The sequence below is a fragment of the Wyeomyia smithii genome, chromosome 2 (genome assembly GCF_029784165.1).
Source record: "Wyeomyia smithii strain HCP4-BCI-WySm-NY-G18 chromosome 2, ASM2978416v1, whole genome shotgun sequence".
NCBI lineage: Eukaryota > Metazoa > Arthropoda > Insecta > Diptera > Culicidae > Wyeomyia > Wyeomyia smithii.
Window position 1 is genome coordinate 19,690,196 of NC_073695.1, and position 14,287 is coordinate 19,704,482.

At 40.6% G+C, this 14,287-nt stretch overlaps 1 protein-coding gene across 1 annotated transcript in view; it reads left to right on the plus strand.

The window, feature by feature from the left end:
* Window positions 1–9,287, plus strand: part of LOC129720856 (AF4/FMR2 family member lilli) — a 153,822-nt gene extending 144,535 nt beyond the window's left edge. The window contains exon 8 of the mRNA XM_055672698.1: window positions 6,554–9,287. Within this exon, the coding sequence (XP_055528673.1) occupies window positions 6,554–8,533 (1,980 nt within the window). The 3' untranslated portion in view covers window positions 8,534–9,287. The remainder of the gene's footprint in view (window positions 1–6,553) is intronic.
* Window positions 9,288–14,287: the final 5,000 nt, after the last annotated feature.

Consider the following 14,287-nt stretch of genomic DNA (forward strand, 5'->3'; position numbering starts at 1 on the left):
ATGACCCGGAAAAGATGGCTGACATATCTTACAGTGCATAAAACAGTTTTTTGTTTTTATTCATCTTTCTCTTGGAAGCTAACTTGACCAAGGTAAGCTCCCTGGAAGTAGCATTCAAATGGCTCGAATTTTGCCTAGAGCAAATGGTTCACAACGATAATCTCGCGGAACTGTAGCTGATAGATGTCGCCAAGAATACTCACAACTATTGAGTATGCATTCGACGAAGACATTGCTGACTTCCTACCTTGATACTTTTTGTAGAGATCTGATAGCTGCTTCAGGCAAGAAACTTCCTAACTTTACTGTGTTTATTAAGAAGATTCTGATTCTATCGCATGGCAATGCCACGTTGGAGCGAGGTTTCAAGACAGACTTGTAGCGCAGCGCTTGGTGTACGATACAGTACAGGTTGCCGGAGTAGGACACGAAATTGATATTGATGAGGAGGTGCGTGAGCTGCTGAAGTTACGTGTTTTAGGTGTTATGAGAATACTCTTTTATATATTACTCTTTTATATATTGAATCTTATCTGGTTGAGGTAAAAACGATTCCTTCAAACTTAATTTGGTCTAGAATTCCTCGGTAATGAGTATTATATGCGTTGTTTATAAGATACTTGTAGACATCTCCTCTCGGAAAGGTGACATCCGTCGCATTTTTCGATTTTCTGCGACTATATCTCTTGATTCCAATAAGGCTGAACACGTCAAGAAGTGACTTAGAGCATATTGAGATGTAAATCGAAAGTCACGCTTTTTTATTCCTTAACTGCGTGGAAAACTACAGAATTCAAAAGTACAATTAACCAGGAAAAATATTTGAACGAACCGGGAAAAACCGGGAGAAAACCGGGAATTTAATTCCGGGTTTTGAGTGGCCACCCTGCATAGTTGGCAGGTTTTGCATTGGGAGGCACTCAAACGAGTATATGACTTTCACAGTGACAGGGCCACAAAGTGCCGCACGATGTCCGTTTTTGACACGGCGGGGTAGCGTTCTTTAAACGCACACACTCCTGAACGGAGCAGTTTCACTGTTTTCGCCATCACGGTTAGAGTTCGACTGCTAGAGCTGTCAAATTTCTTCTGCTGACTAATGAGTTACTATGATTGATGCTGCATGGGTAGTTTCGTCCGTGCCTGTGAAGGTAAACCCATGAAAAATCGGTAACTTTTGTCCATTTTTGCCTTTCTCCTAGAAAGGTATAGCAATCACTTGCAAAACCGAAAGTATAAAAGTGCTCCAAAGGGCCAAATGGCATATATCACTCGACTCAGCTCGACGAGCTGAGCATTTTCTGTATGTGTGTGTGTATGTGCAGATTTTTATTCACACTCACTTTTCTCAGAGATGGCTGGACCGATTTTCATGAAATTAATTGCAAATGAAAGGTCTTGTTGCCCCATAAGACCCTATTGAATTTCATTGTAATCGGATTTTTAGTTAAGAGGTTATGTTTAAAAATGTGAAAATCATGAAACATCAATATCTCAGAAACTACACAGCCGATTTGAACAATTGGTCTCAAAAGAACGGGCTACCTAGAGAACCCTTACGTTTTGAATTTCATAGAGATTGAACTTGTGGTTCAAAAGTTATGAAAAGAAACGTGTACTGAAGACTGTTTAATCTCACTCATGTTTCTCAGAGATGGCTGTACCGATTTCCACAAAATTAGTGTCAAATGAGAGGTCTAGCTGCCTCAAAAGACCCTATTGAATTTTACTGTAATCGAACTGTAACTTCATTCGTAACGTGCCGACTTGTGAAAATCACGAAACTTCATTATCACCGAAACTACACAACCGATTTGATTATTTTTATCAGATGAGCGGGCTAGTTGAGGGTTAACTGATGAATTATGATTGAAAACGTGGTTTCACAGTTTGGCTGCCCTACACGTTCCCATTTCATTTGATTATAATCGAACTTAAGCAACCGTTATGTATTAAATTGTTAATAAAACAACGAAAGTCTATTATCTCAAAGATTACATGACTTATTTGAACACAACTAGTGTCATACCAACGAGTCATCTCTCAAACTTACAAATAACAAACTTCATAACAATTTGATATGTGGCTCAAAAGTTATGGAAAGAAGCGAAATTCAAAGACTATTTAAAACTATACCTCCTTGATCGATATATGTGGCCTCAACATAATTTAAATGTGGTGTCGTACTATTTGAACGTTCCAAGTTCATTGATTCCTTGCGGTTTGTTTGAAGTCTGCAAATGCACGACGAATCGGCCATAGGATATGATTAGAGACAGTGGTAATTCGCGCCAAAAAATTCAAAATTCGCGGGTGGCGAAATAGAAAATATTCGAATATCGCGGCAACCTAAATAAAGTGATTTTTTAGGTAAAAACAAGAAACAACTGTTCTATTTAATTTGTTATGCGCTAATTTACCCGTACGATTCATAATTTCTTTGCATTTTTAATAATTAAAAGTACATGCTTAATCGAGTTGTCTTTAGTGCTATTGCAGTGTCGGCAGGACCGGGAAAGTTCAAGAAAACGTCCGCGAACCGAATTAAATTATAAAACCAATCTCACCGTCGGATATTAAAAAAATGCTTGCTTTTACGCCCTCAGTTCATCTCGCAACTTGGATTTTATTCTATCATGTAGGTTATCAAAACCATTGCTCCAAGTGGATCTAGCAGCCGAATCGTTCGAAGACAATTCAACTCAGGTTACCAAAATCACGTTGTAAGTGAGCGATTACTGTTTCGTCTTTTCGGTTGCGTAGAAAAAGGCGTCGCGCTGCTATCTGGGTGGCCATTAATAATCAGCTTGGCAGATTTTCATGAATTTCGCAGGTTTCAAATCGAAATGTTTCATGATTGACATAGAATGTTGCTGTTTTTCATTACTTTCGCGGCATTTCGCGGGTTTTAGTAAATTTCGCGGCGGCCGATGCTGGATTTCGCGGGATTCGCGGTTTCCGCGAAATCGCGATTTACCACTGTCCCTAGATATGATCAAAGTCAAATAACAAATCGTTTGAAATAATTGGTTTTATCGAAATGACAACATCCTCGTTTTTTGGCTTCTGTACATCGCCTTAATTCTGAATATATTCATATTGGGTGGTATTCTGTCATTATCAGCAGACTTTCTGGCATCAATCTGACACCGGAAATACCCATATTGGGAGGTATTTTTGATTGTTTTCCAGAAACTAAAAGTGGTCGTCTTCAAATTCAAAATAGTGTCCATGGTCAATGTTTGGTTTCTATGCATCATCACGTTCACGGAAATATACGTTTACGGATATTTGATCACTTTGGACTGTTTTTCAGAAGCAGAAAGTCGTCATTTTGGACTTTAAAATTGCCTGTGAAATCAATTTCTGTCATCTGGGCGTAATTCTGGTTCCGAAAACATTCATATTGAATGGTATTTGGTCATTTCCGGCTGTTTTCCAGAAACCGGAAGTTGCCATCTTACAATTCAAAAACTGTCTGAAGTCGATTTGTGGCTCCAGTGCATCATTACGGTTCCGGAAATACCCATATTGGGTGGTATTTGGTCATTTGCCGCTGTTTTTCCGACACCGGAGGTCGCTATTTTGGATTTCATAATGGCATTTGGAGACAATTTCTGGATTTTGAACAGCATACTGGTTAAAGAAAAACTCATATTGGATGGTATTTGGTCATTTTCTGCTGTTTTCAGAAACCGGAAGTCGCCATCTTAGAATTTAAAATGCTATCTGTGGTCGATTTTAGCTCCTGTGTATTATTCTAGATCCGGATATTATTATATTGGGTGGAAATCGACCATTTCCGGCTGTTTTCCAGAAACCGGAAGTTGCCATCTTACAATCCAAAATGTTGTCTGAGGTCGATTATGGAACATATTTGTTACCACTAAAAACATTCACTTGCCAATATGGTTCCATTTAGTTGATTAGTTCGCGAGATGTGCAAAAATTTGTGAAGAAACATGTACTTCCAGAAGAGGGAGGGGCGTCAAACCATTATGGACATATTTGTTACCTCTAAAAACATTCACATACCAAATATGGTTGTATTTTCTTGATTGGTTCTTGAGCTGTGCGAAATTTGTGTTTCATTTTTATGGGATCCCTCCCTTGTAGAAGAGGGAGTCGGGTTTCAAACCATTATGTACATATTTGTTACCACTAAAAACATTTACCTGCCAAATTTTGTTCCATTTGGTTGATTAGTTCTCGAGATGTGCACAAATTTCTGTTTCATCCAACTATTATGGACATATTAGTTACCCCTTAAAACATCCACATGCCAAATTCGGTTTCATTTGCTTGGTTTGTTCTTGAGTTGTGCAGAAATTTATGTTTCATTTGTATGGGACCCCTCCCTTCCAGAAGAGGGAGGGGTCTCAAACTATCATAGGAACCTTTATCGGCCCCAAATACCCCCACATACAAATTTTCACGTCGATCGGTTCGGTAGTTTTCGGGCCTATATGGATCAGACAGACAGACAGACTTGACTGCATTTTTATATGTAAAGATTACAACATCAATATTTTAGAACCTAAAGAGTGAATATACATTTATTGGATCGAAGCGTTCATGTAAATCTATTTTTACAAATAAAAAATTGAATGAGAAAGGCTGGGTCTGACCGCTAGGTGGATTAATTTAGGTTTTTCAACGCAAACGTCACTTCTCACTATACCTCCCATGTTTGCAGTGCACATGAAGAACAATCGTTTCTCTGAGTATTTCCCACCTTAGCAGCTCCCTGACTGGAAGGTATACGTCTTGTCAGGTAAACATTTGCAAAAAAGGCCTGGAACCAGGGAAAAAAATGTACCGAGCGATGACAGTTTTTTGATGACAATCGAGAGCGTCTGTTGGTCTGTGTTGGTATTGGCAAAATAAAGACAGCCGACAGATGAAATATATTGCGACTATAACGTTGCCGTCTAGTTCCCCATACACGAATGTTTTTTTTCTTTGCTGTTCACCTTATTCCCATGTCGACGGTACCATGTATGATTGCATATAACATTCGGTATGCGATACACACATCCTTCTGTGCACAGCCGCTCTATTGCCGAGTTTGCTTTTCTTTGCACGAAGGCTGTCGGCAAGATGCCCATCAGTCCTTACGCTTCTTCTTCCCACAGCCTTTTTTAACAGCCGTCACCCGACATCCATCATAGGCAAATAAGAAAAAGAGAGGGAAAATGTCTCCGGTGGATTCGGGCTGTTACCGAAAGGCGCAGTTTGTGTAGTGCGGACACGAACGTCTGTATAAAAAACAGCTTCCTTTCTTTTCTACATTCGCAATTCCGAAGACATCCTCCAAATAATGTCGAACCAAAAAACGGAGTACATTTTTCGTTTCCTTTTGTGATGCTCTGTTGCCAATACGTTCTCAATGTGACTATCGGACTGCCAGCACGATGGGTATCACGAACGAACAGTAACAGGAAAGAATACCCTTAGCAGACAGTAAAAAAGACTGTGCATGCAGGCATGCCAGCCTAGAACGATAACTATTTTCATCAAACAGAAGGATTTGGGTTCAACGCTACTATATACCTGTTTCGTCAGCGTTAATAATGTCACACTCAAACTTTCTTGATTGCCGGTAAAATCACACTCTAATCGTCTATGTGCACTGTTTCTACACAGTCAGATTTTCGGCGAAGGCTTTTTTGAAGAAAGCTTTAGAGGTTTGGTTAGTATATTCAGCGTATGTTAGTTCCTAGTTTTCGAGCAAATTTACGGTCTTTTTCCTGAAGTAACACTCTAGACAAATGATGATTAAGGCTTCTAGCTTCGCTTACAGTCGTTTAACAATCCAGCCTAGTATCTCCTACTTTTCGTACTTTTCTCCTGAACAAATCTCTGGTATATTGTCGACACAGTGCTTTGAGCGCTGACAATTTTAGCGATTTCGAAAATAATTGTCTCAGCGTGCATAAGATTTGTGTAGAACATGGGACAACTATGCTTGGAACGGCAGTGTATTTGAGGCAAATAATGCAAAATTATCAATTTTCCTAACCAACCAAATTTGTTAAATATTGAACATGACTCACGAAAGATAACGATAAAAATGCAAATAGAGCTCAACATACGCAACAATAAATCACGTGAAATTTCGAAAGTAATTAGACTGACTACTACGGCCAGAAAAGCGTCAATATTGCAAAAATTCTCATCGAATTTACCATAAATTACTATATATGCAAGATGTAGTAAGTAATCCCTATAAAATACAGGGGCTTCGATACACAGTGAAAAAGAGTCCAGTCATCAAAAATCACCATACTCACCCCTTGGGCGCTATAATTTACAGAATCGATGTTTTTCATCATATTTACCAATGCGTGTTTTTTCAAGTGTTTTTTACCTGCATGTGCTTAGATTTATATTCTCGTTGGATTTGTACGAAACTCAACCCTCAGTCATCTCCAGCACCCTACATCGTTTGGCGCTAGACAACCAAAAAAAAACTATCATTTGTATTGTAAAATGTGTCTTTTTCTTTCTCTTCCCTCAAAAAACATCCGTAACACATTTGGTGCCTCTAAAGGATGATTTCAATATCGCCACCTCATCACTACACGCGCTGAGCAATAGTATGACACTGGCACGCAATGAAAAGCAAAGTCCGCACTCATCACCCCGATTGCCACGACGCCAACCGAACCCCACGGCACCGGTGTTAACCAGTAACGATATTTACGCAGGAGGGCCCTCGCTGCAGTCCCAGTCGAGCAGTTGCAGCTATGCCTCTTCCTCCTCGAGCAGTTCGTCGGGTGCCTCAGCCAGTGCGGCACAGATGGCAGCACTAGTGACGACACAAGCAGCATTAGCTGCAGCGGCGGCGGCTTCGGCACCACACATGGCTGCTTCCACCTCGCACACAATCAATGGGAATGTGGCCACACATACAAACATTTCACTGAGCAACAGTCACTGTAGTAACATGTGCACAGCTGCTGGATCCAGTGCTGCAACGCCCACTAGTCAGGGAAACAATCTATCAAAGTGTAACAAATCCTCGTCCTCGTCTCTCCTATCACAGACGCAGGCCAACGTGACGACGGGACCTAGTGTGCACGCTCAGCAATTGCAGCAGAATCGGCTAAGCGCACCGGCAAGCTCTTCGGCTGCGGCACATAGCGCAACCAATCCCAGCAGTTATCTGCTGAAGGCACTGAATAAAGCACTTTCTGCAGAAACTCCCGCGTCCAGCTCACTGGAGTCGATCTATCAGCACCAGCATCATCCCCACTCGAGGCAAAACACAACGACGCCACCTCCTTTACCTCCACGTAAATCATCTCCTGGAATGCTAACATCGAACTCCAACGGCGACAGCAGTCGCCACAAGACAGGTAATTCTCGGTGCCAGTCCTCGCAGCTGCTAACTGCAAAGAATAACCAGAATCAAATCAACTCCGCATCTAGTCTCTGCAATCTGTCGAACCAAGTCGCAACAAGCCTCAATCTCAGTAGAAGTTCGGAGAACCTTTCCTCATCAACTCGTACAACCGCCAACGAAAATCATGTTCCCAGCACGATTCCTCCCCCTGTTCCCAAACATCAAACCTTAGAGACAAGTAGCAACTGTCCTCCCTGTACTCAGCCCACCCCTAAGCCTAAGCCCGCCGACCCTGATCCCCTGTTTAGTGAGGAAGAGCTCGACAAGGTGATCGTTGGGCCTGCCGAAACCATCGTAGGCATCATCGACACCCGACCGTTGGAGGCGCGACAGCCTATCTTCCTGAAGGCAGACGACAAACTCGACCAAAATCTAGTCCTTACCAGTACCAGTAACGTCTATCAGTTCAAACCAACCTCTATTAGCACCAACCTAAACGACATACTTTCACATGAAATCGCTGCGATCTTCCAGCCTACCCAACCCATTCAGCAACACATCCCAAAGCAACCACAGCCTCAACCGCGGCGTCAACAGCAACAACAACAACAGCAACATCAGCAGCAGCACTCAAATCAATCCCAACCAACCCCGGCTAGTCAAGGATCAAACCAGCAGCACCAACGCCACCAGTCACTACCGGCAAACAAGGTAACACCCCAACCGCCATCGAAATCGATCACAACCTCCCAACTATCGGCTGCGATGGCAGTAGCGATTGGGAAGGCCACGGCATCCCCTGCCGGTGGAAACCCTCTGCTGTACGAAAACATAAACCTAAGCCTGAAAGCCGCTGGTGGCGGTGGTAGTGGCAGCAGTAGCAGCAGCAACAACAATCACCATCATCATAACCTGAACAGTAGTGCCGTGGCTGCGGCGATGGCGGCAGCAGCAGCGGCAGCCGCAGCCGGTGCAGCTGGTGGCGGTGCTAGTAGCAACAACAACATCAACAACAACACAAACGTGCCATACGAAAACATCAACCTGGAGTACATCGCCCGGCTCATGCAGGAGGGCTACTCGAAGGAGAACGTCATTACGGCGCTCGGTATTTCGCGCAACAACATCGAGATGGCGTGCGATATACTGCACGAGTTCGTCACTAAAAGCGGCGGCGGAGGTTGAAAGAGACCCGATCAACACTACGAGACGAAACCGCTAGACTGTGTAAAACCAAAAACATAAAATGGAACCATAGACTGCTAAGTAGGAAGTCGCGTCAACTAGCGAAGAAAACGTGAAGTTTTATTCTAATTATTACTCTAATTGAAAACAAACAAAACAAACAAAAAAAAACACTAGTTGTGAGGTTAGGTTCAATAACGGCACCATATAGTAGTGAATGAAAAACAATCATAATAGCAATAATAAACGAAACTATAAAGTATGTAAATTTTTTTTTGGATGTTTTCAAACGTGTAAATAGCGAAAGGAAAGGTGACACACATCTTTGTGAGGGTGAAGCTTTATTTTAGTTCCTTACTAGAAGGTAATTGAATTATCTATCACTGTATAGACAACACGCTAGGGGAAGAAAACAAATACAACTGAAAAAAACGGACACTGGTGTTATTTTGCGTTTTTTTTTACTTATGTCGTTTGATGATTCTGGCCCTTTGGTTTGTACATTGTTTGCTTTTCTTCTTTTTTTTTTCAGCAGAACCGCGAGTCAGTACTATTTTGAAACGTGGTTTCAACTAGTTTCAGTAATAAAAAACAAACATGGATGTTGGGTATTTCTACGCCAAACAGCAAAATGGTTCAACGTGACTGTCTTTTAATCTCTCAATCTCACTTTTTAACATGATTTGTCTACTGAAGAGGTCAAAAGAATGCACTCGAAAGCTAAATAAAAAAATAAATAAAAATAAAAAACAAACATGCGACACATAAATGATAAAACCACCGATGACTCATTTGCTACACCACAAAACTATATTAACTAAACCCGCTAAAAATGTCAGCATAAGAGTATTGTTACCAAGACATATCAAAATAATAATAACGGGTTTTTCAAGTAAAAATGCAATTAGTATTTTTTTTACTATAATTTTTTCTACAACAAACAACTGCCTAATCGTTGAATGCATTTAATCTTGACGATTGTTTGTAACCAAGATATGAACCAAGGTTCAATTGGATCAGATAGTCGCGCTAAACGATTTTGCTGTTTTGTGTGGAAATGCTCCGTTCAACATCGCTTAGCAACAGTTAGCAGCTTGTTGTGTTTCTTCACAAATAGTGCCTCTCTAGGTTGATAATTATGAAACTTTCAATATTTCCAGTTGTAATTCACTCATAAATTTTGGAAATAAGGTATGTACCTAGCATTATTCGATTTTTTTGTGCAAAATAAAAATGTAAAATCCTGGAAAATAGGTATCGGGATTTTTCCGCCGGATGGCTGAAAACGTAACGCTACCTAGTAACGGCTAGTAACGTTTTCGTGCAGTTTTTTTAGGTTAAACCATATTTTGATTCAAGGGTTTGTTTTTTTTTTTTTAATTAATTTGTTCCACAGCCATGCAAACTATTCAGAGAATGAAAACCAAGATTTCTCGTGCAATGAAAGGCATGAGATTTTTTGACTCGACTAGGATTGACCAGTTTCGTTGCGTGAGAAACACAAAAGTCCCTTAATAATCTTCACCTATTCCGGAATTGGGAGACCTTCCTCTTGTTTTGAAATGATTTGGTCTTATTTATATTTTGTATTTGAGCTGTTGAATCTTTGAAAAGTAAAACCAAAACTTTCATGTTTTGCAGAAAACAGAGCCATCGTGTTGTGAAGATAATTTCATGTTTTTTCCACTACTGGTTTGGTTATAAAATTTAAATTATATTGTTGTGAAACTTACTTTTTAGTTTCATAATTTTATCACTGTTCCTTTTTTGTGGTGTCGCTACCATCGTTTGAATAAGACTATTTGTGAAAAAAGACTTGAAACCTGGTCAAATCGTGATTAAAAGCGTACGCCTCCGATTATTCTTTTTTTGAATTGACAAACTATCTGATGGTTGAATTTCTTATTAGCAAAATTATTCTAATTTCGATCAATGTCCGACATATTGACTGTTCCAAGTCTTATAATAAACATTCTGTGAATCAAATAGTAAATATACACACAAATACAGCTCAGCCTGCGTTGTTTTCTATCAAACAGAGAATCAAACAGATCAGCGAAAAACATCTAACGACAAATGGCTGTAATTAGTTTAACACTATGCAAAAATGATTTTCAATTTTCCGCAAATCACATTTCATATATCAAAACAGAAAGAACCAACAATGCGCAAAGAACATATACCGTAAAACAAAGGCAACCAAATCAAAGACAGAAAAAAAACGTTAAACTAACTTTTTCAAATGCAATTAAACTTATACTTATACTTGATGATTTTTGTTTGTTTATTCCATCACAGTTTTATCTATTTTTGGGCTATTACTTCTTATTTCTTTCAGTGCCAAGACTTGTGAAAAATTGAAATTTCGTTTTTCACTTTTTGAAAAAATACTTTATTTTGTTTCTAGATAAATTTTTTATATGTATTTGAACAAAATACGTACGGCAATCGCCATCTCTATATTGGTTGTCGGTTTAATCCACACCTTGCAATCAAGTTAGTGAAATATCGAAAATCAACTGTCGACTCAGCTTAATGTTTTATATTTTATCAGCTTCGGAAATAAATTTTTGACATTGCACCGAATTGATTGATAACAGAGAACATATTTCTGCGCGCAGGCGAAAACAAAGCGAATAGAAGTCAGTAAGCTAACTTACATACAAAAAAACAACAACTATCAGAAACACCCCAACCAATCCGTTATTATTAGAGTGATTTCATCGTTCGAACTTGTGAGTACTATATAGGAAATATCTACGAAAGGATCCGGTTTATGGATGAAAAAAAAGAATCATAGTTATCTAAGAACAAATGGGTATTGTCAAATTTCAGAAAAAAAATAAAATGAATAAATATTTCAAAAAAGATTATTCAATGTTTTACAATATCACACTTCTTTGTTTTATAATCTAGCTATTCCAAGGAAATTGTAAATCGATGAAATTTATCAGAACTAATTTTTCCTTGAATGAAACGTAGAATATGGGTGAATTTTAGAAACTGTTTTTTGTTCCTTCTAAAGTATACCCGAACAAACACATAAGTTACGCATAGATTCAATAGGACTCCTCACATAGGAATCGTATGCGTCCTCCTACGGGAGGATTCTTGAATGAGAATCATGTTAGAGAGCGGGACCAGTCCGGACCACCAAAAAGTGCTTAGATAAAATAATGTTTAGAATATGTTTATTCTTAATTTTTTAAATTCATGTTTTTTTTTTCTTTTTGAAGCTTATACATTCTATTATTAAAGAAAAAAATGGTTAGTTCTTCTGCGGTGAAAAAACGAAAGCTCATGCCTTCCTTTTCACATTCTGCATCTGATTTTGTAAAGTCGACCTTCTAAGCTGCAACACGCCAGTTCGCCTTGAATTGCTGTTCGCTCCTGACGACTTTTTTTTGTCTTCCGTAAGTCCCGCATCACGATGGCCCAATATTGTTCGATTGGGCGAAGCTCTGGGGTGTTGGGCGTGTTCCGATGCTTAGGCACGAATTGGACGTTGTTAGCGGCATACCACTCCAGGGCCATTTTGCCGTAGTGACTTGAGGCCAAAACAGCACGGAGCCCGTGTGCTGCTGCAGGAACGGTAGGAGCAGCGTTACTTTCGATTTACATCCTAATATGCTCAAAGACACTTCTTAAACGTGTTCAGCCTTATTGAAATCAAGAGCTATTGTCCCAAAAATTCGAAAAATGTGACGGACGTTATCTTTTCCGAGAGAAGATCTTTTTTTTTATTCTCGCTTATTTTCCGTCGGTCTAGTTCCGCCACTGTTGTGGTCAATCACCGACGCCCAGGGAGACGACTCCACACCCAGGACCCTAACTCACGACCCGTTTATTAACGGACCGGCGCCAACGGCTTTACTTCCTCATGCGATGGAAGACGTGATCCCAGAGATTTTTCGCCTAAGAAAATCTCCCGGTGTCCGCTAGGATTGAATCTAGACCAGTTGGGTTGGTTGTGAGTGGATCACGCCACCTCACAACCATCGACACCTATGTCGGCGGTGGGATTCGAAGCCAGACGTCGAGCGTGGTTGGCGGAGACGTTACCAACCACACTAGGCCCCCGCTCGAATGAGAGAAGATCTTGTCTACAAGTATCTTATAAACAACACATATAATACTCGTTACCGGGGACTCCAAGGCCAATTTAAGTTTGTCTCAACTATGTGGAAATCAATATATAAAAAAAATTATGTTACACATTTCTTGCAAAATCAAATTTCATTTCGAACTGGTCAATCAGATTTTCACAACACTTTAAATATGTTATTTCAACAGCGCACGCATCTCCTCATCCATCCGTGCTGCCTCTTTCGAGGTGTCGGCGAGAAGTTTTTCCTTTTTAGCTTCTATCACTTTAATAGCACTGGTCGAGGCTTTCTTTTTCCAGATTTCTTCATCATGATCTAACTGCTCCTTCTACTCTACTCCACTGGCATCCTGTACTGCATCGCACACCAAGCGCTGCGTTACAAGACTTTCCTCTTCCAGATTCACGACAAGGCTCTCCTTGTTTATGGAGAAGCCTCGCTTCAACGTGGCTTTGTCATGCGATAGAATCAAAATCTTCTTGATAAACACGGTCAAGTTGAAAGGTCCTTGCCTGAGCCGGCTATCAGATCTCTCCAAAAAGTACCAAGGCACATCGCCATGTACAACTTTCGTGTCCTCGTTTTGGCGGTTTGCTTTGCATCGCAGTTTGGGGTCTTTACCTTTGTGTAGATTAACAGCCAGCTCTTTTCTTGGCACGTTGCACCATAGTGTGGAACACTCCGACTTCATCTGCCACATCCCGGATCAATAAGTTTGGATCCTTGTGTATGCCCTTTTCACCGCTTTGGCTTTCTGTTCGACCGTCGGGATGCCGTTTCCTCCACTTCCAGGCTTCCAAGTTGTGGTCAACCTCTCCCCAAACACTCTAATCACTTTAGGCACCGTCGTTTGAGACAAAGTGGGCTTTTTCACTAACTGAATGCGACAAAAGCGGAAATTCCTGGTGCCCGTGCGTAGAGGCCATTTTGACAACTGAAGAGCGTGCGCCGAAAACAAAGTACCCTTACTAATACGCAGAGAATCCTGAGTAAGAATCCCCAGGATACCTTTAACTCGGTGACGGAATCGTGAAAGAAATCGCAAACAGGATCCGGAGGATTCCCACTCAGGATTCTTATTCAAGAATCCTAGAGCCATATACAGGGCATTCCTGAGGATTCTTTTTTCAGAAATCCCTTTCAAGGACGCTCACGAATTCAATGTGAGGAATCCTAGAGAATCTATGCGAATCGTATGTGTTCGTCCGGGTAGGCACATCATCCTACACATCTGTCGTCACTTCTTGGTCGTTCCGTTCTTTATGAGAATTTTTGATACCAATACTTTAACTTTAACCGTTATGTGCCCGACGGAGTACTATATGATCCAGCATATGAAAAGGAAGGATTTTTTTTGGAATTTTTTTGTAAAGCGAATTCTTGTAACTTTTGCAATTTTCATTCGATTTCGACAGTTTCAGCATCTGCTTCCAGCTCACCGGTTTAGTTTGCTCACCGGTACCGCGTTCGGTTCAACCTGACTCTTCTGGTCAGCAGTGGGCTGCCTGTGTTTATATAGACTCAGAAGATCAGTGAACCAGTTTTTCGCTCTTTTCGTTCCACTTTTTGGCTTCCGTTCGTGTGCGTGCTCGGCGTAAGCCACCCCCTGTGCCTGTAGGTGACCAGAAATCATGATATGTATGTGTGT